This window comes from Mus musculus, chromosome 14 (assembly GCF_000001635.26).
Source record: "Mus musculus strain C57BL/6J chromosome 14, GRCm38.p6 C57BL/6J".
Taxonomy (NCBI): Eukaryota; Metazoa; Chordata; class Mammalia; order Rodentia; family Muridae; genus Mus; species Mus musculus.
This window is the reverse complement of record NC_000080.6, coordinates 43069924-43096908: the sequence shown is the minus strand read 5'-3', so window position 1 is coordinate 43096908 and position 26985 is coordinate 43069924. Positions and strand designations below refer to the sequence as shown.

Below are 26985 nucleotides of genomic sequence, written 5' to 3'. Positions count from 1 at the left end.
GTTAAGTCTTTGATCCACTTGGACTTGAGTTTTATTCCTGGTGACAAATATGGATCTACTTTCATTTTTCTACATACCTACTTACTGCCAGTAGGGTCAGCACAATTTATTGAAGATGCTTTCTTTTTTCTATTGTATATTTTTTGCTTTTGTCAAAGATCATGTGTCCATATGTGTGGTTAAATTTCTGGGTCTTCAATTCTTTTTTTTTTTTCTATTTTAAAATATTTTAATCTTACACTTTAAATTTTATCCTGTTTCCTGGTTTCTGGTTCAAAACCTTTTATCTCATGCCCCCTCCACCTGCATCTATGAGAGAGTTCCCCACTCACACAAATACTGCTGTCTCCTTGCCCTGGCATTACTGTACACTGGGACATTGATCCCTCCAAGGAACAAGGTCCTTTCTTCCCATTAATGTCTGACAAGTCTATTGTCTGCTGCATATGTAGCTAGAGCCGTGGGTTGCTCCATGTGTACTCTTTGATTGGTGGTTTAGTTCCTGTGAGCTCTGCGGTATCTGGTTGATTGACTTTGTTGTTCTTCCAAGTGTTGCAAACCCATTTAGCTCCTTCAATCCTTTCTCTAACTCCTCAATTGTGGACCCTATGCTCATTCCAAAGGGTTGCTGCAAGCATCTGTCTCTGTATTCATCAGTCTCAGGCAGAGCTTCTGAGGAGACAGCTGTAGCAGGCTCCTGTCATCAAACACTTCTTGGCATCTTTGATAGTGTCTGAGTTTGGTGTCTGTATATGGGATGGATCCCCAGGTGGGAATTCTCAGGATGGCCTTTGCTTCAGTCTCAGTTCCACAGCTTGTCTCCACATTTCCTCCTGTGACTCTTTTGTTCACCATTCTATGACATTTTTTTTTGTTATTCTAAATGAATTTGCAAATTGCTTTTCTAAGTATAAGAACACTTGATTTGGAATTTTGATGGGGATTGCGTTGAATCTGTAGATGCATGATGGCCATTTTTACTATATTAATCCTGCCAATCCATGAGAAGGGAAGTTCTCTCTGTCTTCTGAGATGTTCTTTGATTTCTTTCTTCAGAGACTTGAAGTTCTTGTCATACAGATATTTCACTTGCCTGGTTAGAGTCTCCTTCAAGGTATTTTCTTTTGTTTGTGACTATTGAGAAGGATGTGGTTTCCCTAATTTCTTTCTCAGCCTCTTTATTTTTTGAGTAAAATAAGGATACTAATTTGTTTGATATAATTAATATCCAGCCACCGTACTGAAGTTGTATATCAGGTTGAGCAGTTCTCTGGTGGTCAGTGCTTCTAACCATTGGTTGTGTGCTGACCCCTGTGGTTGAATTATGGAAAGCTGCTAACCCTTGTTGTTGGAAAGCTTGATAAAGCTGAAGGGGGGGGGGAACCTGTTGGAGGACAAGAACACTCAGTAAACCTGGACCCTGGAGATCTCTCAGACACTGCAATACCAACCAGGCTGCATACAACAGCTGTTATGAGGCCCCCAAAATATATACAGCAGAGGACTGCCAGGTCTGGATTCAGTCAGAGAAAATTCACATAAGCCTGAAGAGAATGGAGGCTCTAAAGAGTTCAAAGGTCTGGTGGGGGTGGGCGTGGGGGTGGGGACATCCTGTGGACACAGGGGGTTAGGGGTGGTGGTATGGGATATGGTATGGGGGTAGACCAGGAGAGGAATAAAATCTGGAGTTTAGCCTGGCGTGGTGACACACACACCTTTAAACCCAGCACTCAGGAGGCAGAGGCAGATAGATTTCTGAGTTCCAGGCCAGCCTGGTCTCTGGAGTGAGTTCCAGGACAGCAAGGGCTACACAGAGAAACCCTATCTCGAAACAAAACAAAACAAAACAAAACAAACAAAACAAAACAAAACAAAAGCAAAAAGCAAACAAACAAAAAAATCTGGAGTTTAAAATATATAAAGGAAAAATTTTTTAAAATAGAAGAACGAAAAAAAAAAAAGAAGGAATTCTCTGGTGGAACTTTTGTGTTCAGTTCAGTATATGATCCTATCATCTGCAAATAGTGGTATTTTTACTTATTCCTTTCCAATCTGTATCCCTTTGTCCTCCTTCTGTTGTCTAATTGCTCTGGCTAGGACTCTGAGTACAATATTGAATAGGTAGGATCTTAGAAGGCACCCTTGTCTACTCCCTCATTTTAGTGAGATTGCTTCCAGTTTCTCTCCCTTTAGTTTGATGTTGGCTACAGGTTTGTTGTATATTGATTTTACTATGTTTAGGTATGGGCCATGAATTCCTGATCTTCCCTAGACTTTTATCATAAATAGATGTTGAATTTTGTCAAATGCTTTCTCAGCATATAATGAAGTGATCATGTAGTGTTTTTCTTTGAGATTTTTCAGGTAGTGGATTATGCAGATATGTATATGGTTCCTTATATGGAACCATCCCTGCATCCATGGGATGAAGTCCACTTGATAAAGATGAATGATCTTAATGATTTGTTCTTGGATTTGGTTTTTGAGAAATGAAATGCATAATTGTGCACTGGTATCCATAAGTGAAATTCAGAAGTTCTTTCCTCGTTGGGTCTTTGTGTGGCTTTGGTATCAGTGTAACTGTGGCTCTATAGAGCACATTGGGTATCATTCCTTTTGTTTCTATTCTGTGGAATGGTTTGAAGGGAATAGGTATTAGGTCTTCTTTGAAGGTTTGAAAGAATTCTGCACTAAACCCATCTGGTCCCGAGCTTTTGTTGGTTGGGAGATTTTACCCATTGCTTCTATTTCTTTAGGGGTTATAGGACAGTTCACATGGTTTATCTGATCCTGATTTAATTTTGGTACCTGGTATCTGTTAAGATAATTGTCCATTTCATACAGATTTTCCAGTTTTGTAGACTATAGCTTTGTAGTATGATTTGATGAATTTTTTGATTACCTTGGTTTCTGTCATTATGTCTCCTTTTCCATTTCTGATTTTGTTAATTTAGATACTGTCTCTGTGCCATCAGGTTAGTCTGGATAAGCGATTCTCTATCTTGTTGATTTTGTCAAAGAATCAGCTCCTTGTTTTTTGATTCATTGTATAGTTTTTTGTTTATTTTGTTTGGTTGGTTGGTTGATTTCAGCCCCGAGTTTGATTATTTCCTGCCATCTACTCCTCTTGGGTATATTTGCTTCTGTTTGCTCTAGAATTTTCAGATGTTCTGTCAAGCTGCTAGTGTATACTCTCTCCAGTTTCTTTTAGGAGGTACTCAGAGCTATGAGTTTTCCACTTAACATGGTTTTCATTGTGTCCCATAAGTTTGGGTGTGTTGTACTTTGTTTTCACTAAATTCTAAAAAGTCTTTAATTTCTTCATTTCTTCCTTGGCCAAGTTATAATTGAGGAAAGCATTGTTTAGCTTCCATGTGTATGTGGGCTTTCTGTTGTTTTTGTTTTTATTGAAGTCCAGTCTTAGTCTGTGGTGATCTGATAGGTTGCATCAAATTATTTCAATTTTTTGTATCTGTTGTGGCCTGTTTTATGAGTGATTATATGGTCAATTTTGAAGAAGGTGCCATGAGGTGCTGAGAAAAGGTATAGTCTTTTGATTTAGGATGAAATGTTCTATAGATATCTGTTAAATCAATTTAGTTTATAACTTCTGTTAGGTTCATTGTGTCTCTGTTTAGATCCTGTATCCATGATCTGACCATTGATGAGAGTGGGGTACTTGAAGTCTCCCTTCAGTGTTGTGTGAGTTACAATGTGTGCTTTGATCTTTAGTAAAACTTCTTTTCTGGATTTGGTTGCCCTTGCAATTGGATCATAGATGTTCAGATATGACAATTTATTTCGGTAGATTTTTCCTTTGATGAATATGAAGTGTCCTTCCTTATCTTTTTTGAAAACTTTAGGCTGAAAGTGGATTTTATTTCATATTAGAATTCCTACTTCTCATTTCTTGGGAACATTTGTTTGGAAAATTGTTTTTCAGCTTTTAATTCTAAGGTAGTATCTGTCTTTGTCAGTGAGGTGCATATCCTGTATGCAGCAAAACCCTGGGTGCTGTTTACTTTTTGAGTCTTTTAGTCTATGTCATGTTATTTGGGAAATGAGTCCACTGATGATTGAAAACCACTCTGGAAACCAGTTTGGTGGTTCCTCAGAAAACTGGACATAGTACTACCTGAGGACCCAGCAATAACACTCCTGGGCATATACCGAGAAGATGCTCCAACATATAATAATGACACATGCTCCACTATTTTCATAGCAGCCTTATTATAATAGCCAGTAGCTGGAAAGAACCCAGATGTCCCTCAACAGAGGAATGGATGTAGAAAATGTGATGTAATTACACAATGGAGTACTATTCAGCTATTAAAAACAATGAATTTATTAAATTCTTAGGCAAATGGATAGAACTAGAAAATATCATCCTGAGTGAGGTAACTCAATCACAAAAGAACACACATGGTATGCACTCACTTATAAGTGGATACTAGCCCTGAAGCTTGGAATACCCAAGATACAATTAACAGACCACATGAAGCTCAAAATAAGGAAGACCAAAATGTGGATGCTTTGGTTCTTCTTAGAAGGGGGTGCAAAATACACATGGGTGGAGACAGAGAGACAAAGTGTGGAGCAGCGACTGAATGAAAGGTCATCGAGAGACTGCCCCATCTGTCTGACCATTCTCTATAGTGTCACTACACCCAGGTGCTATTGTGGATGCCAACAAGAGCTTGCTCACCAGTGCCTGGTATATCTATTTCCTGAGAGACTCTGTCAGTGCCTGTCAAATACTGAGGAGGATGCTCTCAGCCAACCATTGGACTGATCACAGGGACTGCAGAAGTGGAGATAGAGAAAGGACCCAAGGTACTGAGGGGTTTGGAGCCCCATAGGAGGAATAATATGAACCAACCAGTACCCCAGTGATCTTAGGGACTAAAGCACTGCCCAAGAGTACATATGGAGGGAACTATTTCTCTAGCTGCATAGTTTGCAGAGGATGGCTTTGTTGGTCATCAATGGGAGGAGAGGCCCTTAGTCCTGTGAAGGCTCGATGCCCCAGTGCTCAGGAATGCCAGGACCAGGGAGCTGGAGTAGGTGGGTTAGTGAGCAGGGGGAGATGGTAGGGGATTGGGGGTTTTCAGAGAGGAAACCAGGAAATGGAATAACATTTAAATGTAAATAAAGAAAATGATTAATTAAAAATATTTTTAAAATAATAAATAAACTGAACTTCTAAATTATCCAGAGATTAGGAGACTTGAGAAGGTCTTGGCTAATCTTCCTAACCTGTGTGTCCTTGTGTGATTAAGACAGGTTTCTTTGTGTGCTGGGAGGGTAGTTGAAGGAAACAATTTTAATTTTCATCTGGAGGTGGCTTATTCCCTAAGGATGAGGATGAATTCTGACCTTGTCTGTCAGGAATGGCACTGAACCATACATTGTTGTCCCATTTCCAGGCTGCAGAGCCCCACTGGTTTCTGAGCCTTATTGGCTGTTTGCTCTTCTCTACAAACCCTGCTCTCTCTTTTGGAGTAAATTGTCCCCCATTATATGTACTTAATTTTGTGTTTTGTCTTCCTACAGGATGTTGAGTAACTGCTTAAGTAGTTTCAGGACCACTAATCTTAGTGCTTTTATATAAGATTGAGTGGGATTATCATTTCAAAGTCTGTATATGATCTCCAGAAATCAAAGAAAAGGAGTCATTTTGATAATCCTGAAATAAAATAATATGGGAAAAGCTTAAAAACCAGTGACTGAACAAGTTAGTCATTTGGAAGAGGTGTTCATCAGCCTCTGGTTCTATCTGTAGCTTCAAAGTCTACTCAAGGCTGGACTAACCTGAAGGAGTAAACACGAATCTCAGGGAGCACACAGTGGCCATGGAATACTTTCTCCAGAGATAGATTCATAGTCTACAAGGATGACAAACAGAACTGACCTGTGGAATGGGAACTCTCTGGCTGTACAGTCTTATTCTGACAAAGGCTCCAGAATTCAAGATTATGAAACGTAAAACTAGAGCAAATCTGTGTGTAGGACACTATTGGCTCATCAATCCTGGGATGCACCAGGGCATACAGTAGGCACATATGTGTTGTAAGGAATCCCTACAGGAATGAGAAGACAAGATGAAGACGCCAAGATCATCCCTCTAAAAAGAAGAGCTGAGAATGTTAACTTATCACCTAATTTGTAGAAAAGTCTGTGCATTCCCTTTTAACTTCCAGCTATGCATGTGTTTAAAAAAGAGAATGAGAAAAGGCACAATGGGGAAATCCCAGCATCTTCAAGAAAACACCATTCTCTTCAATCACAGGAGAGTGGGTTAGGAATGCCTCTCGCACCCACCCGCACAACTCTTCCAGGGAAAACAGAGGCTTTAGAATCTAAAGCACAGACTCACATCTAACCAATGAGAGAGGCATTCTAAGTCAGCTCATACCAGTCCACAGACACTAAATGATACAATCAGAAAACCTTTTGAGAAGCAATTGCCCTCCACCCTACCACCCACTCCCCCTCCCTTTCTTTTCTCAGACAGGGTCTTTTGTAGCTCAGGAGGGTCTTGAACTCTGGATCTTCCTGGTTCAGTGTTCCCAGTACCCAGCCTTGAGAGACATTTTTCAAACAATGTTTAACACTAGGTTTCAGAGTCTAAACTTCTGAACTTCTAAGACCATCAGAAGCCATATTACAACTATATATATATTTAAAAAAAAGCCACCACTGTGGGTGTGATTGGCAAACACATTCTTGCACATTTCTGCATTTTCTTAAACTTTACTTACATTGTGCTCTACCCTTAAAGTTTCCTTCTAATTATCTGCAAGCTGGTTAACTATCTCACTCTGTCTCTCAAAAATCCCCCCACGGACGGGAAAAGTTAAGTAAGGGCTGGAGGGACATTTCTGGGGTTGTCTTGTTTTGTCCCTAAAAGACACCCAATGCCCCTGGACCCCTTGGGGCAGGCAGAGCAAAAGCTCTTCAGAATAGCTTGGCTGCCTGGAAGCCACTGTAGGTCTCTTTTTCTGTGCTGTCTAGCAGGGTCACCGGCTTTATCTGGGGAAACTCAACTCTTAACTTTAGTTGGGCCACCAGCAGCCCCTTGCCCAGCACCTTCCTGGACCCCATGGCCAGGGCTCCCAGCTCACCTGACCACATTGTGGTGCTGGAATTCTCCTGGTGCCTCAGCCCTGCCACCTAGAGGATGGTGGAGAGCTGCATGCCCTCCTCACTGGTCTGCACTCACAAGTGCTTCAGATTCATGAAGAGGCAGCCTTTCTTCAAGTCGCGGGCCTTGAACACCTTCCCTTAGGCGCCTTAGTGGATCTCCTTCAGGCACTCATACTGCTGATCAGAGCGACTTAAGCTGTCCATCTCCATGCTGGCTGCAGGCTGCAGGCATGACACAGTGGAACCGGGCGCAGCTGCAGTGAATCTCCACCTAGCCAAGTTGCTGCACCTTGCTGGTGCTGCAGGAGAGCGCCAATCCCTCCTCTTCCCCCTCCTCAGCGATTACAAAGTCTGCCCACAATTTCTGCACCTAGGAGGAGGAGACTGGAGGACAAGGAGAAAGTGTGATCAGACTGCCCAGGAGACTTCCACCGGGTTCCACCAGCTCCCCTCCTCCTCCCCTCTACTCGGGTTCCACCAGCTCCCCTCCTCCTCCCCTCTACTCGCCTTGGCTTCCTAATCCGGCCAGGTTTCTTGGAGAAAAATCAAGTTACTTTTCCCCCCAGTAGGGCTCATGCAGTCTTAGGGAGGAAAAGGTTGCTGGGGCCCCTCGGGGATGAGTGCAGTGCAGGAAGAGAGGGTGCTTGCCCAGCAGCCCAGAGTGTGCGGGGGGGGGGGGGGGGGGGGAGGCGCCGGGTAGGTCAATGTCATGGCTCAATATTTATACCTATATTGTTGTTCTCTGCTGCCCTCCCTTACTCCGGGCCTCAAGCTGGCATAGGACCCTGGTGTCCTGATGTCCCCGATTCCGTGCTCCCTTACCTGCGGTCCATGAGTGTCTGCCTGCCCCTGCACATGTTCGCCCCTTGGAGCAGGTAACTAACTACTGCTGCAGCACTCTCTGAGCAGGGGGTGGGCACTGCAGCAGAGGGCAGAGGGTGGAAGGATGGAGGAGGGCGCCACCCGCGGGGCAGCTGGACCTGTGAGCCTCATGGCCCTAGAACCACCCTGAGGCAAGTGTGCAAATTAAAGTCTTTTTGGAGCAAGTGAGCAAGGCCAGGCCTGGCCTGGCCCTGGCTATTCTCCACAGTGATAGGTTCCTAACTGGGAGGACCTAGGGCAGGGGAAAGTTAAATGAAAATTTCAGGTTCTCACTGCAAACACTCTAGTGGGGGAATCTCGCGACTGAAAATAAGTGGCATGAAAGGGATCCAGTAGGATCCAGTGTCGGGGGTCTGCAGGGTTTCAAAAACAAAGGTCCCCCAGAGTTGGGGTGTTGACAGGGTGACACAGGGGGGCATATCAGTCTGATGAGGACAGGTGAAAGCAAAATAGAGCAACAGTACTTATGGGGCTTCCATGGGGTGGTAGGTAACAACATTTTCCTACACGCCAAAACCGGACCTTATCAGGAGTGGGGTGTGGGGGAAGAGGGTTGGCAGGATGCAGTGCAGAAAAGAAAATACTAATCTGTCCAAGAGCTTTTCACTTTCAGCTTGAGCTACAGTTGTTTTGTTTTCTCTCCCTTCCTTTCTGCCTCACAAAGCCCTGTCTTTTCTGTTTGGACAGAGGCTATGGTTTGGGAATGGCCAAGCACACTTAAGGATCTATTTGAAGGGGCCGGCCGGGGTCACAATTATTAAGTGGTTAGAAACTGTTGAGGGCTCACCAAGGTATTTCTGGAGAGCTATAAAGATTCAATTTCAGTATTAAAAATTACTGGAAAATAACAGACATGTGCACACATAAAGAAGAGTGCTTAATTTAAGTGCTTTAAAGGGGACTTTGAAATTTGAACCTTTGTAAGAATGTCTCTTTAAACCTGAGAAAAAAATGGATGCAGCTACTTTAGGTGAGAATGAGAATTTTGGTGAAGGGGAGGAAAGGTCTTCAAGACTTTCTACAAGGAGTAAAAGAAAATAGATGTCTTTGAAAATAATTTGATGTTTTCCCAAATCTATATGTGTAGATCTCAAAACTTTTAAACATCTTAAAGCAAGAGAGAGAAAAAAGTACAGGAGGGGCAATTTCTGTACTTTGTAGAAAAAATCAACAAAATTCTGCTTAAATTGGAAATATTGCTTGTAAGATTTTTTTTTTATATTAGACCATGTTACTAATTTCACCATAGGTTTTTTTTTTCCTTTTTAAAATTAATTCTGTATTATGCAGGTAGAAAAAGTAGAAATCCTGTCATTTACAGTGAAATGCATGGAATCTGTGATGTAAGACAGACCAGCATGATGAAAATCACATTATCTCTGTTACCTGAAGGTTGAAACAAATGTTGGCCCAAATATAAAAATTGATTACTAGAGGTAAGGTTGGTTTTTATGATGGGAGGTTAGATTTGATCATTCATTATTACATGCACATTCAAGAATACCACCCTGACACACATTAATACTCATGTATTAATGTATTTTGTTCATGTTAACAAAAGTAATGTTAAAATAGGTTTTCTAAGTCTCCATGCTTTTTAATTTTAAAATTTTTGTGGTGATTGAATAATGAATGATAGTTCTATAGAAATAATATCCAAGTACTTTTCTGTTCATATCCTTATTATTGGGATCAAAGACTAGTCTCAACTTCTGTATCGCTTCCATCTGATATATGGCAATCTGATATATGATTGCCAGTCAGTTACTTAATAGACAAAGGCTTCACTTACTCCATCTCTTATTTTAAGGACAAAAATATCACTCTAATTTCAGAACTATAAGCAAGAGCAATAAGACAACAGGACACAAAGAAATCGTCTATGTGTTTACATTTTTTCTATTAATAGCAATGTACTAATTTTGTAAATAAAACATTATTATATCCTGAAAAAAAATTAATTCTGTTGCAATATGAAGCAAGGTTAAAGGAATAAAAGTTGCTATAGAAAACTGCAAACAGTTTGTTACTACAGATGCATTGTAGTAATTTATTAAATAATAAAACAGAGTAATGATATGCCTTTAAACTTAACTTAGAAAACACATTTTGTGTTTGAGAGCATCTTCTAAAATAAAACCCAGTTTCTGAGCAAATTTTATTTATGGTTTCATATATATCACATACACAAAGCAAATTATTAGATTTTATACTTATAAAAGCATCACTACCAATCAGTAGGCTCTTAGTCGAAGATACAAGTGAGAGCCTCCCCCATTTTATGACTGTTCACACTTAGCAATGCTCTTTAAAACAATTTATTTGCTCGTAATTAATATGCTTATCTTATCTAAAAATAATAGTCAATAAATAGCTGCAGGAACAAGCACTTGGTGTCATGCATTCATTTAAGTAAATAATTTATTCAAAAAAATAGTAAGTGGCAAATAGTTTATAACACAAGAGTGTTTATTCTATACTGTGTAGTATTTTTAATTATAGTGTTAGAAAACAACTGTTACCAAGCAGATGAGAAATCTCATGGTTTAGATTAAAAATCACTTGGACGTTGTCAAAAACAACCCCCCAAAACAATGAAGCAGACTGTACCAGATTTTACCTCTCTTGGTGTCCTTTCTCATCTTCTGCTACAACTTATGTTTTATGTTAATTTAGCATTGTGTACTTTCCCTGGTTATGGTTTACATTACGTACCAGATGATTAAAAATTCAGACCCAAAGAAGAGTTACAATGGCTTGCATTAAAATAATAAACTAGGTGTTGGGGATTTAGATCAGTGGTAGAGTGGTTGCCTAGCAAGTGCAAGGCCCTGGGTTCCTTCCTCGGCTCTGAAAAAAACAAAAACATAAACAAAACAAAACAAAACAATAATAACAAATTATAAGGTTGTTTTTGTTTATGGATAATTTCCTCTGTGGGCAGCAGGCTATCATAACAAAATTTGTGCAAAGTTTACAAACTGAACCAAAGTCTGAATCCTTTGTTGAATGTTCTTCACCTGAAAACACAGCATTCAAGAACCATGGCTGGACCCAGTGATTTTATACTTATACTGTCAGTCATATTCCACAGTTGCAAATCAAAATCATCTTTGTGAATTTCTTAGAATATGAATTTATCTCTAAACTGGGAGTTTAGTGTTACATAAGGATATGTGTCATGTGGGAGGAATTTTACATCAAATTGGGTAACTTTTTGTTTTCCCTTGAATAAAAATTAAAACTTATGAAGTTCTAATGTTAAAACACAAAAAACAGTGAATGAATTCTTTGCATACTTCTATGACTGAAAGACTGGGGAAATTCCTAGGAACTGGAGTGTGAAGTGAGACTAAGTACAAGGTCTATTGGCACAGAAATCAAATACTGAAACAGCTTAGAAGACAGATCAGGACAAAATATATTGAGTCCAGACTGATGCTGTGAGGTCAATGGATAATCTAAAGAACATTGCCTCAGTAAGAAAGGAGCAGAAAGGAGAGGTACTTGGGCAGGTCTTGAAGTTAGCCTTTGCTAAAAATGAGTAAAAAATAAAATTTTCACAGTCGGTGCATTCATACAGGAAAGGAGGAGATGACTCAGCCACTAAAGGTCCTGAGAGGCCACAATGAGCTGGCATTCATGAACTCTACATTATTCAGTAAGAACAACTGCACTTGATTAAGATGCTTACATGACCTTTACACCCAGAACTTCCCTCTCTGCTACTATCTGTCATGGTGGAGGGTTTTCTCAGGGTTTTCTCTTCTGAGCTGTCAGGACAGTGGCAGGCTTTTCCTGTCACCTGTTATGGTCTCAACAAAGTCTCCCCTCACCAGCCAGAAAATCTCTTCTTGACATTTGAGCCTCATTGTGAGGTAGCAAGAGAGTGGAAACAATCTATGACAGTACAGATGAGACCTTTGGAAGGGAATGTGGGTTAGATAATGTTAGATATTGCCTAGGAATTTCATAAATTCATTCTTTTTAATAGCTGAGTAGTACAGCATAGTATGGCAGTTTTATTTCAGGACTTTGAGCATCCTCTAAACCAAGGTTTTCTCCAGCGGCTTTGCTAATTTCCAGTCTTAGTGAATAGTGCTCCTTTCCTCACATCCTCCACACCATTTGTTGTTTGTTCCCTTAATTGTGCACATGCTGTCTGGAATGAGACTGCACGTTGGTGTGGTTTTCCTTAAATTTTCATTCCTTTTATGCCTGAATATATTGGATATGGTTCATTATTTATTCACCATTTCACTCCTTTTTGGAATCATCTGTTCATCTCATTTACTGTGAACCCCTGTATTACTAGAATTCTACCCAGAAACCTGTGTCCTTACCTACATCTTGGTGTGGCTTCTCTTAGGAATTTTTACCTATTATGATAAGATCTTTAATTAATAGTGATATGACTTTAGTCCAGTGTCACATCTTGGAATCTGATTTCTGTTCACACATATGAGGACCCACATGGCCAGGCACCATTTGATAAGGGTATCCTTTCTTCAATGTAAGTTTGACTTCCTTACTAGAACTCACATACCTTTTCTCTGTCAGGACAACTCATTCTGGGTGAAAAGGTCATGGGTGCTTGGTTGAAGTCATATACTGTAAAGAGTTCTGACCTAGTCATGCCTAAAGTTTTCTTGTAGTACCTGTCAACAGGAAACATTTTCCAAAGTTTTACTGAGTTCAGATTTGTAAAAATTCATCCACTAGGCATCAAGCTCCAGAAGTTTGAACCAGCCTTGCTGACTAATTTGAACTGACCTTACTTTTCTTCTTACCTCACCAAGAGCACTTCCCTAATGAAAGTAGAGTTTGCAGGGATCCACACATTCATTTTCTCTTTCTATCTTGTTTCTTTATACTTGCTCATTGCTTCTAAGTCTCCTAGGCAAGTGGTTGGACCTGGAGGGCATCATTCTGAGTGAGGTAACCCAATCACAAAAGAACTCAAATGAAATGTACTCACTGATAAGTGGATATTAACCCAGAAACTTAGTATAGCGAGATATAAGGTACAATATGTAAAACATATGAAACTGAAGAAGAAGGAAGACCAAAGTGTGGACACTTTGCTCATTCTTAGAATTGGAAACAATCACCCAAGGAAGGAGTTACAGAGACAAAGTTTGGAGCTGAGACAAAAGGATGGTCCATCTAGAGACTGCCATATCCAGGGATCCATCCCATAATTAGCCTCCAAGCGATGACACCATTGCATACACAAGCAAGCCTTTGTTGCTAGGACGGTGATATAGCTGTCCCTTGTGAGACTAGGCCGGGGCCTAGCAAACACAAAAGTGGATGCTCACAGTCAACTATTGGATGGATCACAGGGCCCCCAATGGAGGAGCTAGAGAAAGTATCCAAGGAGCTAAAGAGATCTGCAACCCTATCGGAGGAACAACATTATGAACTAACCAGTACCCCAGAGCTCTTGACTCTAGCTGCATATGTATCAAAAGATGACCTAGTCAGCCATCACTGGAAAGAGAGGCCCATTGGTCAGGCAAAGGTTATATGCCCCAGTACAGGGGAATGCCAGGGCCAAAACATGGGAATGGGTGGGTAGGGGAGTGTGTGTGTGTGTGTGTGGGGGGGGGGGGGCTTTTGGGATAGCATTGGAAATGTAATTGAAGAAAATACATAATAAAAAAAAATTAAACCGAAAAAAAAGTTTTTTTTAAAGATACAGTGAAATGAAACAAACTAGTATGTGTAATATGCAAATAAGACATTTTAAACCAAAACTTAATTAACCAGAAATGCTATATTACACGAGTACCTCAGTCTAATAAACGGGAAGAGCAGTGGTTCCCATAATTCAAATAAGTAAATCATGTGATTATAAAACAGCATGTGGTTATATTGAAAAGCCTTACATTATGGGATAACTTGATCCACTGACTCTTCTTCTGCCTCTGGTGTTGTCAATGAAACATTTCACAATTCTGTGTAGGATTACATTTTGAAGTGTTCTTTGTAAAAGTTCACTTTCTTGAATCCATATACTTTTCCCAATTAGTAAACCTCAACCTATTCTGTTAAGTTAGTTGTTTCTTCTGATACTACCTGGAGCCTCACATTCCACATGACAAGCTGAAGACAATTCCCTGATACTTATCTGGCTACTATTCTATTCTGTCAGCTGCTGTTTCCATCATAGTTATTATCAGCTGATAAACTGTTTAGAAATACTGATGGGTGGTTGCATGCCAACATTTACCCTTCATAGCCCAGTCATAAAACTCTGTGTTTGTACCTGTCTCTATTGATAGGGAGAACATATTTATTTTTAATTTATTTATTTTACTGTTTGAAAATATTACACACACATATATGCCTATCAGATTGACACTTTACTCCCCTACCAATCATCCATATCTGCTCACACCACTCTTTCTGACCAAATTCATGTGCTGTTGAAAAATAAAACAGAGCCTATTTATTCATCCCTGAAGAAAACGGACTCTCCTCTCCTCAGCAGCAGTCAGTAACCAATAGCACCTCACTTAAGAATAGGACTTCATGAGTCCCTCTCTCATTAATGCCTGTGTTACTTGGAAAAAATCTTGTGTATGTCTTGTGCATACAGTTACAGTTACTGTGCTTTCATGTGTGCAACATCCCTGTCATAGCCAGTAAAAACTGTTTTATTATACTTACCCACTATGTGTAGCTCTTACGATATTTTCTTCTTTTTCTTCTGATGTGTTCCCTAGGCCTGGGATTTATGGTTGATGTATAGCCGTGTCATGGAGCTCTGAGCACTCAACTATCTCTTATTCCATGTACAATTACAAACTGGTGCTATGGGTTTCTAATAATCATTGTCTACTGTAAAGGGAATTTTCTCTGATGATGTGAAAGGTGTACTCCTCTTTATATCTAAAGGTAAAACTAAGAGACACTTTTATGCCATTTCCATATAGCAGGATATTACTAGTAAGAACTCCTTTAGGTCCTGTGCTCTGAGCATTCATGGGTATTTGGTTCAATAAATAGTTCGAGTCATGAGTCTTGTCAGACTTTATATCCAGTGAGAAAGTGGTTGGTTGTGCTCACACCATCATACCACTGTTCCACCTGGGAGCATGTCTTGCCAGGCTGACAATCATTGTATATCTCAGGGTTCAGAGTTGGGTAAGAATGTTGATTATTTTCTCCCATGTTAGCATGTAAGCCATATTCTAATAACAGGAATACTAACAGGAAGGGATTACAGATTAGCACGAAATTGATTTCTTCATGTTCTAAGACACAAGCATACAATGTCTTCAGTGAAAGGAATTTACCATTAAGTTTTATGTGGTAACCAGCTCCAGAGCAATAAACCATTCTGGTGGTATGGAAAAATATGTGTAAATATATAAATATTGACTCAAAAGAAGGATAACATATGCCTAGCACTGCACTTTTTAGTAGACTGTTTTGTGTGGCATCGAACCTGTACTCTGTTATAGAGTAACAACATTGAAGTGCACACACACAGACACACACACACACACACATAGACACACACACACATGTGTGTATATGTATATATATATATAATTTTAAATATTACTTATACATTATATTATAAATATATTTTAATTATATAATTTATATTATATTACATAAATATTTATTTCATTATATGATGATTATAAATATATAAAATTTATGTTTAATACATATAAATACACATAAATATGTTACCATTTACATACACCTAAGTGTGAAATCCATCTACATCTACTATAGTATGGTTCTATTTTGAAGTAGAGGTACAGAATATAATCTGAGGGTTCACAGGCTTCTTGGTTAGGTAAGACTGTTGATTACTTTTTCACAGCAGATTTCATACTACGTAGTCTGCAGGGTTTTGATATTTCACTAACATGAATATTATTTAAAAAAAGAAAGCTAAGTAAAAGATACCAGACTCGAAAGATTACATAGAGCGTGACATTCAGTAGGGCATGTACAGAGTTATGTTAAAATATTTATGTAAAAATCCCTCTCCAATCTCTGGCACAATTAGGTATGATGCACTAATCAGTGTAGTATGAGAACTCCCAGATCTCAGCTACTTCAGGCTTCTCTAGAAAACGCCTCAAAATAGATGCCTTATTTTCATCTCTCCAATTCTATGTAATTCCCCCTTCATCTGCTTTTCCTTTTCCATATTTAAAAAGCTAACACACTATTATATTTCACTGACATATGCTTAGAGTATAATAGGACTTCCCTTATAGCTATTGGTCATTGCTAATATGTATTAGTGTTGTTAAACTTTTTCTGTAAAATAAGATTCAGGACATGAACCAAATCCTTGCTCCAGTTTTTGTTTTCCTGCAATAACAAGCTGGGCTGCAATTCTCATGTAAAATCTTCCAGAACACCTGGCCAACATAACCATACTTTGGCCACTAGTGGTGACATTTTCCATTCTGTCCAGTTTAGTCGTCACAGCATAGAAACTGGCTGGACGTGTATTAACCTCTTCTGGATAGTTTCAGTACTGCAAGGGGATCTATCACACTTTATCTAGATGTGTTGTGTATTGCCTAGTGTCTTATTCTGGAGTCTGGGTATTTCATGTGTATTTGCATGGGGATCCAAAGGATCTCTTCTGGATACGTTTGTCATTGGAAGGTGATTGATAGCCACCTTTTAATATTTTGAGTACCAAAAGGCAATCTATCCCACACTCTGGAAAAGGCACTTTGACTTCAGGTAAATTAGGGGTGAGGTACTGAGCAGGAAGGAAGGAGCTGACTTGTGTGACATCAGAAGTCCCTTCCCTAGATGTTGTGTTGTAACCTGGAGAGCCCTGGTATTTTCTGTGATGTTACTAATGTGTGGTGACTCCAACTGCTATTGGAGCATTCATTAACTACCTTTGTGGTTCACCCTTAGACATGCTGACAAAACTGACCAGGCCTCTGGGAGGAGAGAACAATAAACATACAGAGACCAGAAAGAGGCAGCCACAAGATGGCCTTTGGTCTTAGTGTTAAAGAGCAAGAATTAATGGTCCAGGGGAAGTCACTGTGAATCCTGGGCATGAAAGAGGGAGCTTCCTAGAGAAGGTGGGCTTGGACTTCCAGTAATGGGAATCAGGAGCTTGGAGCTTCTGGGAAGCATTTGTGTGACAGAGAGCAAGAATTGTCAAGGCTGCAGCTGCTCGGCAAGAGCTCCTTAATTTCATTCTGACTGTCAGAAGAGTGCATCAGGAGTTAGATTCCTCCTCCTTGCTGCTAGGGCTACAACACAAGCTGACTTTGATCTTAAGATGCTCTCTGGATGACTTTGGTACTGGATGGCAATCTGTCTTATCCCATCTTCTGGATACTTTGGGTACTGAGGATCTAGCACCCTCTTCTGGAAATATTTGATATTACATGGAGGACTTTCATCCTTTTCTGCCTGCTTTGAGTATAGGAAATAAATCTGACCCATTCTTCTAGTCACTGAAGCTACTCCATGACACAGGCCTCAAGGATCATGTGAATTCAGGCTATGTCCTGGACTGCCCTCATGCAGTGGCTGCCACAGTCTACCTCCTATATACTGAGACCTTCTGGTGCTTATTCAACTGAGTATCCTGATGCCAGGACAACACAGGTTGGGGTTCCTAAATAAGGGATCAAGGGCTTCAAGACCTCCCTTATGGGCCTGGAAGGAAAGACTACCCTTCTAAAAAGTTCCCAGGAAGTCTGTGCACAGGTCCTGGCCCACCTCAACCCTATTACCACTTTTTTTTTTTAATATATCTTCAGAACACAGATTCTCAGTTGTAGGTTCTTATTGCTACACAGCTACCCAGAGCAAAAAAAAAAAAAAAAAAAAAAAAAAAAAAATCAGTATTTGTTGGTAGGGGACTCAATATCAGGATGGCTATATATAATCCTCACGGGATTTCAATGTTCCATCAAGGTGAACATATAGACAAAGAGCAGTGCTGACTAAGGTGGGGTTCCCTGTGCATGGAGACAGCATCACCTTGCAACAGCCCCCACTGTAGACTCCAGATTCCAAGGATGTATAGACCCATGGGGGACACAAGTACATACACACACACAGACATACACACACAGAGAGAGACACACACAGGCACACACACACAATTGGTCCTCTATGAGGAGTCCATGTCTGTAGGCTTTTGCTACACTGCATCCTTGGTGTATTTCTTTAAGGTCCATGGATGTCTGATAGCAAAAATCAAGAAAAGAATATACCCCTGGACATATTTCAAGTTCTCAGACATTTACTACTTTCATCTTAGACACAGGCAATCACAGCTTGGTGGTGCTAAGCACTAGGGAATCCAGGACCTCCTTGCATCACATCAGATACTAGCTGACATTGCCCTCCAAGCACAGCATGGCTGGCTAGCTTATGCCATCCAGAGCCAGTAGGACTGCAGTATGTGCTGAGGTACCTGACTAGCCACAGGGGTTGGGAACGATATCCTATCTTGAGAACAGCTGCCCTGATTTTAGGCCAAGAAGTGGGAGGGAGTGGGTAGGGGAGCAGGGCAGGGGGTGGGAGGGTATAGGGAACTTTAGGGATAGCATTTTAAATGTAAATGAAGAAAATATCTAATAAAATAAAATAAAAAAAAGAAGAGGAAACTTCTCAAGGAGTAGCTAAAAAGCTCTTGAAGGTACTGGACCAACAGTTTTACCAGTCCCTTTGAATTGTGTCAAACCATAGCAAAGAATTCATAGCCAAACCTTGTCAATAAACAGTGAATGATTTATGAATAGATGGGAAACTTCATGGTGCATGCAGAATTCAGAGTCTGGTCTCAGGAAGTAAAGAATTTTTCTTGAATGGAAACACTACAAAACTCTCAGTAGAGTTCAGGAAAAGGTGGATGGGCCTCATTCTTACTTTGGGCCTATTGTACCCAAATACAGTGAGGGATTCATCCCTATACTATTTGATTGGAATGCCTGCTGCATTGCTTTCCAGGCTCAGAGATAATCAGCTACCCAAAATATAACTATTACTTTTTCATTACCCGTTTTCTCCAGTTCTCCATAAAGGTTATTCATCTGACAACTTGAGAGACAGAGTGGGCTTCTGACTACCCCACCATCCCCCCAGACACCTTGGACCTTTGTCATAGTGATATTGCATAGCTCAAGATGGTAGACAAAGACAACACAATCAATTTGGAAAGGCTTTACATGATTTTTCCACTATTTTACTGGAGAGTTTAGGTAGCGTTTTAGCATGCATTAAGCACACCCAGGTCAAGAAGGCAGAAGGAACAGATGTCAATGCCAGAGCGTCTCCTGAAATTATGGATCCATTAAAATTGAGGTTTCACTGGACCCGAGGCCTGTTCATCCTCTATCCATCCAATTGAGTCTTAGGTATCTTATGAATACAGGATCATATTCCAATCTCCAACAGACTCAGGCCTAGAACTGGGAACTCAAAAATGTAGAAACTGGAGAAGTGAGAGCTAATGGGACTACGAAGAAGCAATCCAATGTCCCTGTTGGCCTTTGTTCACAGATGCCTATTTTGTCTGGTTGTTTTGGAGATAGAGAAAATGTGGGATTTTAGCTTTTGAAGAAGGGACATAAACTTTACAATTTGATGTTGCCCCTGTCCCTGACTTCTCCTATTGCCAAGTACAAGGGAGTTTTCATTGCAAAGAAATGGGGTTGTAAATCAGAGATTTCATGAAAACCCATTGCTCACTTTATTGAAACAATGTCTCCTCTCAAGGCAGTTGCACACTAACACATATACTCCAACTTGTGTAAAGGTAAAGGTGCAGGAGTAGGTTTCTGTCCTCTGGGAAACAGAGACACCTGGGTAAATTGACTGTTTGTTACATGAATGGACCCCAGTAATAGATTTATATTGGAGAAGAATCTCCCTCATATAAGGATCCTAATGAAGATGAGCTAGCCATGCCATGGCACTAACAAACTCACCCCATTCAAAGTACTGGACTTGTAGTGAAGCAGAGAGAAATCTCTAGCTTTGGAAGGAGAAGTTGCCAAGAGGTATCCCCAGAGGCAAAAGAGAAACTCCAGAAAGGGCACCTCAGAAACTGGTCAAGATGGGGCAAGCTGATAAGCCGGTAGGTCATGGAACTTCCAGATGACATCATCAGTAGTCACTTCCCTGGACAATCTCTTGTATCCAAGAGAACCCTAGAATCTTCTGTGATGTTGCCAGTGTTGTGGTAACCAGAGCGGGTTGTGGGGTATTCCTTCAGATCCTCATGGGTTCCCAAGCAGGCATGTTGTCCATGCTCCTCAGGGTATTTCAGAGAGAGAATAGAATACACACAGACACCAGACCAAGGCAGAAGGAGGCTGGCCGCCCATCATGGTGGGAAAGGGCAAGAAACAACTGGTCATGGAGAAGGCACAGTGAGTCCTGGGCAAGGTTTGGGGAGCTCCCTGGGGGATGTGGGCTTCAGCTGGTCCTTCCAGGAATAGGGATTGTGATCTGGATCCTTCAGATTCCTCAATGGTAGAACCAGAGTCAAGAGTGTCTGTGTCTGATGATTAGTTTTACAGACAGCCTGGTATTGACAAGCCTGCAGGGGCTTTGCTGAGAGATCTTAATTTCCCCCTGAATGGCAAATTATGCAAAGACCAAGCTCTGTGAGAATAGAAGTGTTGTTCTCAGGATAGAGTGTTCATGTACTTCATCTTTTTTCTTTAAAGATCTATTTATTTATTATATGTAAGTACACTGTAGCTGTCTTGAGACACTCCAGAGGAGGGAGTCAGATCTTGTTACAGATGGTTGTGAGCCACCATGTGGTTGCTGGGATTTGAACTCCGGACCCTCAGAAGAGCAGTCGGTGCTCTTATCCACTGAGCCATCTCACCAGCCCCATGTCCTTCATCTTAATATAGTTTCCTCTAGGTTACATGAGCATGTGATGCCAAGAACAGAGAGGGTCATTCCCCTGCCTATGAATCAAGGTCTCAGACAGTTTGGTATTGAACGCACATGATGTGGACTGATACACAGTCTGGGTTCCTGTAGCAGTGTACGAGCTCTCATCATGCATTTGAAGAAGACTAGAAAAGTGTTGGCTAGTATGCTTAGAGGTACGGCTTTGGTTGTCAGATATGAGCTGACAATGCCCTCCATTTATTCTTGCCTGGCCCAGCTTATGCATTTCAGGGCTAGGGCGATTACAATAGGAAGTCGGGCATATGTTTAGCGATGGTGGTTGCGAACAGGGACCTAGCTGAGGAGCCCAGCTTGAAGACAGCTATGATGCACTATCAGGGATTCTCAGTGTCTCTAGATTTTCCTCTTCCTCAGGCTTCTGTGTGGGACAAAGCATGGTTTCCCTTTCCCTGCCCTATTATCTCTACAAGGTTACTAGTGTTTTTTAACCTACAGGGTCTGCTGGGGAGGCATCACCCCAAGCCCCCACCATCAATGAGCAGGAGAAGAGACACGAGAGGTTGGAGAAGCTCAAAAGAGAGCTCCAGAACATAAAAAATGCCAGAGACGAACTTCAGGGAATCCTGGCCAACTACACTAACAAGGACTTAAATGACAGGTAGTCATTATGCCCAGTTCTTTGCTGACTATCTTGGGCCATCCCTGTTAAGCCCAGATTCCCTCATACCACAGGTGGCTACAACTCCAGGCTGTCTACATACGCAAATCAATTTTGCTGATTGCAATTTCGATGCAGAACTTCAAGTTCAGATAGGAGTGAGATGGGGTCACAGGCACTTTTGATTCCTCCAAAAGTAATTCAGAGCCTGTGGCATGAACCACAGTCTGGGGATGAAGGTAGTAATGTGTGAGCTCCCCTCCTGCCATTTAAGAAGCTTACACAGGTGTTGGTTGGTGGGAGTTGCTAGGTAATGTTTGTTTATAGCCAATCCTTTCCATAATTGACCAAGTGGTAATGTGGGTCCAATTGGTCCTGTCAACAGCTGGAGGGGCCTGTCACACATTCTGCCTTTCAGTATGACTGGATTGGCTGCAGTTCATAATTGCTTTTCTCAAATTTTGTTCATAATACTCTCAGATAAACCGAAATCAATTTATTTATTTAGCATTCTGATTGACTGTGTGTGTCTGTGTGTATGTGTGTGTGTGTGTGTGTGTGTGTGTGTGTCTGTGTCTGTGTCTCTGTGTGTGTTTGTGTGTGTGTGTAAAAGAGAGAGCTACACAGAGATAGAGAATGAGAGAGATACTGGGTGCATGTGAGCTTGTGTGTGCATTTGTGGATGTGTGTGTTCCTGTGTGTGTGTGTTCCTGTGTGTGCAGCTTAAGATCTAGAGAGTCTGTATCATGTGATATATCCTGATGTTGTGCCTGACTCCATTTCCAGGCAATAATAGTGAAGAAGCCAGGGAGGTTCATTTTTAGTAGCACAGCACTTAACCTCTGTGCTCACTGTGGATGCACATTGGAATCTCCTGGTAGGTTATAGAGGCTTTTCCCTGTAGATATGATTATGTCCTTTAGGAATTGATGTAGCAATAGAGACAAGGATTGTCAATTCCGTGTCTAAAACCAGGAGGAGAATTGTACAGATTTAACGTGGACCCAGTTCTGTGACACAGATTCCTGGAAAGTTCTGGGAGAACTAGTCTATTCTTTAAAACCCCTACAGGGAGCTGAGGCAGATCAGCACCCTGCCTTTACTTCCCTGGGCTTACTGGCCCAAGCTGAAGAGGAATAAGTTTAATAAGCACCAAGTGGAACCGGTAACCAGGAGCTAGGTCAAGTGGCATATATAGGGTGGGGTAGTGCATGATTCAGCTTGAATTGAAATGATCCTTGTATCCTTAGTTCATGGGACAATTTGTTCCTTGTCCATGCCTTCCCACAGGATCAACTTTGAGACATTCATGCTTGAGATGCAACATGACCAGGTGATGACTGACCTGAAGAGAATGCCCCAGGACATCAGTGAGGCCTTGTCCAAGTGCAAGCAGTTGACTAAAGAAAATCAGTTCTACTGGTGAGTGATTAACAGGGTCATGACCCAAGACCTAGGCACAGGATATGTCTGCCAATCCTTGTATTTGAACTAAAGTGGGGACTCAGGTTCTATACTGTTAGTCTCTAAACAGGAAGCCTGACTCCTTCAAACAAGGCACTAAGATTTTAACATCTTGGATCATTTTGACCAAGTGTGAAGAGACTGGGAGCCCCTCAAGCCACTGTCCTTTCCAACTAAGTATCCTCAAGATCGAAAAGGTTTCTACCATGATGGAGATATCAATCAGCCTTGGTCCTCTTGGGCTCTGAACATAGATTTATAGATGGGGTTTCCAGGAGAAACATAGAAAGATTCTGTGATGCTTGCGTCTCTTCACTCCTAGAGAATTTTGCCCCAGGTGGGTTTTTTTATACCACAGACTTATAAGCACATATAGAACCCATGTTCTTTTCTGAGAGATACATGAGTCCCTGTTGCTGTCAGGGTTTTCAAAATTACCTTGGGTCTTCTGGAAAGTGGCAGTCCTCTGGATTTGATCTCCCTCTATGGCCAATCTGGATACTTGTTTGGGGCTGCCTGGGGATCAGGGCCAATGATGAAGGAATGGTCCTTGGCGGAATGGGAGGAAGATGGATGCTTCCTGGATTCACCATGTTTTGTTTGTGGCTCAGCTTCAGGAATTGCCACCTCCTGATTGAATCTAACCTCATCCAGCACAAAGTCAGGATGTTGAGGAAGGAGAACAGACAGCTGCTAAGGGAGCAGATTGCATTGGAAGAATGCAACATAGAAACAAAAACACTATGTAATGAAGGCAGCCAGAAGATCAAAGACCACTATACTAAGCAGCAGGAGGTAGGATGAATGAAGCATCAGGGGCAGAATGCCCTAATGTGTGATCATAAACACAGTCAAGCATATGTAACCATCCTGCACCTTATCCAGGCTCTCTCCTATTTCTCATCCAGTTTTACAATTCTGTGATAATTTCCAAGACTTTCTGTGGACTTACCCTCTTTTGAAGAAATTGGATTTCTGCCATGCCCTCTCCTCCCCATCCTAGTCGGCCACCTCTAGCTTGCCACTCTAGGCAGAGGAGATCCTGGACCCCTGAAGGCAACCCCTTGAGGCTCTATGGTATGGAGAGGTGCCTCAGGATGCCACTTCCTGAAATATCTAGGAACCATGTCCTCTGTTCTGCTCTATGGCAACTCATCCTGAGGGGCTTAGGCCTGCCCCTCAGAAGGAGAGAAGGGCAGACTCAAATTTTATTTTATTTTGTTTGTGTGTGTGTGTGTGTGTGTGTGTGTGTGTGTGTGAGTTTGTGTGTGTCATGGCTTGGCTTGGCTGAAAAGATGCAGCGTCCTTTCACTGTCTCCAAGATGAGGTACTAGCACAGGATTGCAGTACCTAAGGAGCCATAAGCATAGCAGGGCTATTGGTTTTTGGTTTTGTTTTTGTTTTTTTTTTTTTCCCTTCATGAGTATCCTCTTTACAGTTCAATGCTTACCCTTGGGAAGATTTGCAGGAAGCACACTCTTGCTGATTACAGTATCCTTTCAGTGTGCATGAATTTCCTGTGAGATGGTTTCTCTGGGGATTCCCAGATATAGGGGTTCCCAAGGAGAGCCAAGGAAGGATTCAGCACTCCAGAAATAATAAGAGCCTTCACTTCAAAGTTTGCTAGGCTCCCTAGAAGGCCTCTGTTTAATGTTAGATTCAGACACTGATACACACTTATTTTTCAATATCAAGTATTTAGACTATTGGAGAAATGTGGTGTTTTACTATAACTCCAGCACAGTGTGTAGTTAACAATCCATTGTCAAGCAATTTTTTACAGTTGAGAAAAACATCCAGGCCCAGGTGCTCTCTGCCCTTTCTCCTATGGGGATACAGGAAAGATCTCAGATGAAAAGTGATACTGGATTGTCCTGCTGAGTAAAGCTGGTATTTGCTGGATCGCTGACATGGCAAGATCTCACCAGGCTTTTTTTCTCTTCCTCCCGTAGGTCTGAAATATTCTGCAGAAGCTCAAACAGATCAGAGACCAGGTCAAAATCTTGCTCAGACACACTGTTCACCAGGAGCACTGGGTGTGCAAAGCAAATTAACCACCATTGCATCTAATCCTTGTAACCATGGCAATCTTGGGCTGCATTTTCTTCTTTTTTGGTTTGCTATGGGTAATGAGGCCTTTATTTTGTGTAGCCTCTGGTCCAGCAATACTGCATGTTTGGAAGGCTTCTGAGAAGTGCTAAGATACATCAAGATCTGCTCGGCATCCAGGAGGGCTCTGAGAGTGCCAATTTTGGCTGGTCCTGTTGGGTCATCTAGAATTATATCATGGTGATCAGTCAAGTGAATTTGAAAAACTTTGAGGTATCATCTGTAACATCTCTCATGCTCAGACTTGGAAGGACTAGTACATCAGCAAAAAACCCACCCCAATGAAGCATGCCTATATTCATCTTGAAAAGATTATTACCATCAGTGACTGCCTTTGCACTATTTCACCAAGGCCAGCAACAGGCTGTAGGTCTGTGCTGAACATCTGCAGCAAGAGAATGATGCTTAGCTTAATTATTCTGTTTGGTTTTGATTAGAGTTTTGATTTCTTTGTGTCTTTGGTTTTCCTGTGTTTTCATTTGAAGTTTCATTATATATTCACTTTCTTTTTGTTACTGTAATTAATTTGCTTTTTTTGCTAAGTCTATATACTGTATAAACTGACTCCCCACTTTAAGTTGTTATTGAATAAAATTAGTGTATTGTTATGGATAAAACATCATCTCTAATTATTTCTATCATAAGGACAATCTGCATTTATGTGTGGTTCATACATAGTCCTGTAACACTAGAAGTTTCAGGCAAGAATGGAACTATTCAAGTATCATGTTGTTTAGGCTTCATAAGTTGTACCCAGCCAGCCAGAGCTCCACAGAAAATTGAGATTTTGATGTGGATAATGTGTCAAACTATGTGGATCCCAAAGTCAGGATGAAAAAAGTATCCATGCTCTATCTCTATAGTCATAAATTTAGCTACAGGTATGATGTACTCTCCTGTGCATGACCACGTCGGACAAACAAATAAGATACACAACAGTATTTCTCTAATACATCCCAGGAAATAAAAATATTCACATTGAGTAATTAAAAGTAATCAATGGAAAGATCAGCTGCGAGATGGGAGAGGATCTTCACTAAGTGTACATATGACAGAGAGTTCATTTCTAGACAATCGGATGGTGTTAAAAACTAAACACCAGAAAAGCTGCCTGTTAAACATTAAAACATTTTACATTTAAACATTTCAAAATGTTCTATGGCTGTCCATGGTAGAGCACACCTGTAATCCCAGCAGTCAGATGGCAGAGGCAAGAAGAACTGCATGAGCCTCCGGACAGCCTGGTCTATGTACTAGATTCTGAGACAGCAGGGATAAGTAGAGAGTCCCAGTCTCAAACACACTCCCTTCTTATGTTCTGTCAAACTGAACAGAATCTTCAAAAGAAGAGAAAGAAATGGATCATAGATATGTATTTAAATGTTTAATATACTTCTTCATCAGAAAAATGCAAATTAAAATAGTTTTAACCTTGTATCTTACTGCAGTCAGAATGGCTATTACAAGTAGACTAAATGACCACAACTCTTGGCATGACTGTGGGGTAAGAGAGTATATATTCACATGTACAGTCATTATGAAAAACAGGAGAAATGTTCTGGAAAACATTGCTAGAGATAGATTTTCCATAAGAACCAGCTGTACTATTTGTGGTGGTTTAAATGAGAATATATTTGAATACTTGGTAAACAGGGTATAGCACTATTTGATGGTATTCAGAGCTATGGCCTTGTTGTGGGGGTGGGCTTTAAAGTTTCAAAAGCCCAGCTCAGGGCCAGCATCCCTGCTTCCTGCAGATCCAGATCTAGAACTCTCAGCTACTTCTCCAACACCATGTCTGCCTCTGCATGATTCTGTCAAGACAAAAA

General features: G+C 41.0%; 2 protein-coding genes across 6 annotated transcripts in view; one reads left to right on the top strand and one right to left on the bottom strand.

Annotated features, from left to right (window-relative positions):
• The window catches only part of Gm8104 (predicted gene 8104), a 56895-nt gene that overhangs the window by 17788 nt on the left and 12122 nt on the right, over window positions 1-26985 (bottom strand). Inside the window, exon 2 of one of the 2 annotated variants that reach the window (XR_003951233.1) lies at window positions 7125-7530. The gene's annotated coding sequence lies outside the window, so the exon portion shown is untranslated. Of the gene's footprint in view, window positions 1-7124; window positions 7531-26985 lie in introns of those variants that run through there. The other variant, XM_011245273.3, reaches the window with a different exon arrangement.
• On the top strand, window positions 7507-25791 carry Gm8094 (predicted gene 8094). Of its 4 annotated transcripts, XM_017316264.1 has the most exons (5): window positions 20276-20291; window positions 21421-21583; window positions 22874-23005; window positions 23659-23842; window positions 25000-25791. In XM_017316264.1, the coding sequence occupies exons 1-5, from the start codon at window positions 20276-20278 to the stop codon at window positions 25003-25005; spliced, it is 501 nt and encodes a 166-aa protein (XP_017171753.1). In that variant the 3' UTR covers window positions 25006-25791. The 4 variants fall into 4 exon arrangements, 1 of the variants encoding a protein (XP_017171753.1); XR_001781244.2 differs by lacking the exons at window positions 20276-20291; window positions 22874-23005; window positions 23659-23842; window positions 25000-25791 and adding exons at window positions 7507-7675; window positions 7919-8021 and having other exon boundaries at window positions 21421-21503; XR_003951234.1 differs by lacking the exons at window positions 20276-20291; window positions 23659-23842; window positions 25000-25791 and adding an exon at window positions 7836-8021 and having other exon boundaries at window positions 22874-23024.

Bases quoted from the DNA above. Each gene is read 5' to 3' on its own strand.
- Gm8094 (XM_017316264.1), top strand. The intron at 21,584-22,873 runs GTAGTCATTATG...GCCTTCCCACAG, and splicing joins AACAAGGACTTAAATGACAG to GATCAACTTTGAGACATTCA. The intron at 23,006-23,658 runs GTGAGTGATTAA...TTTGTGGCTCAG, and splicing joins AAAGAAAATCAGTTCTACTG to CTTCAGGAATTGCCACCTCC.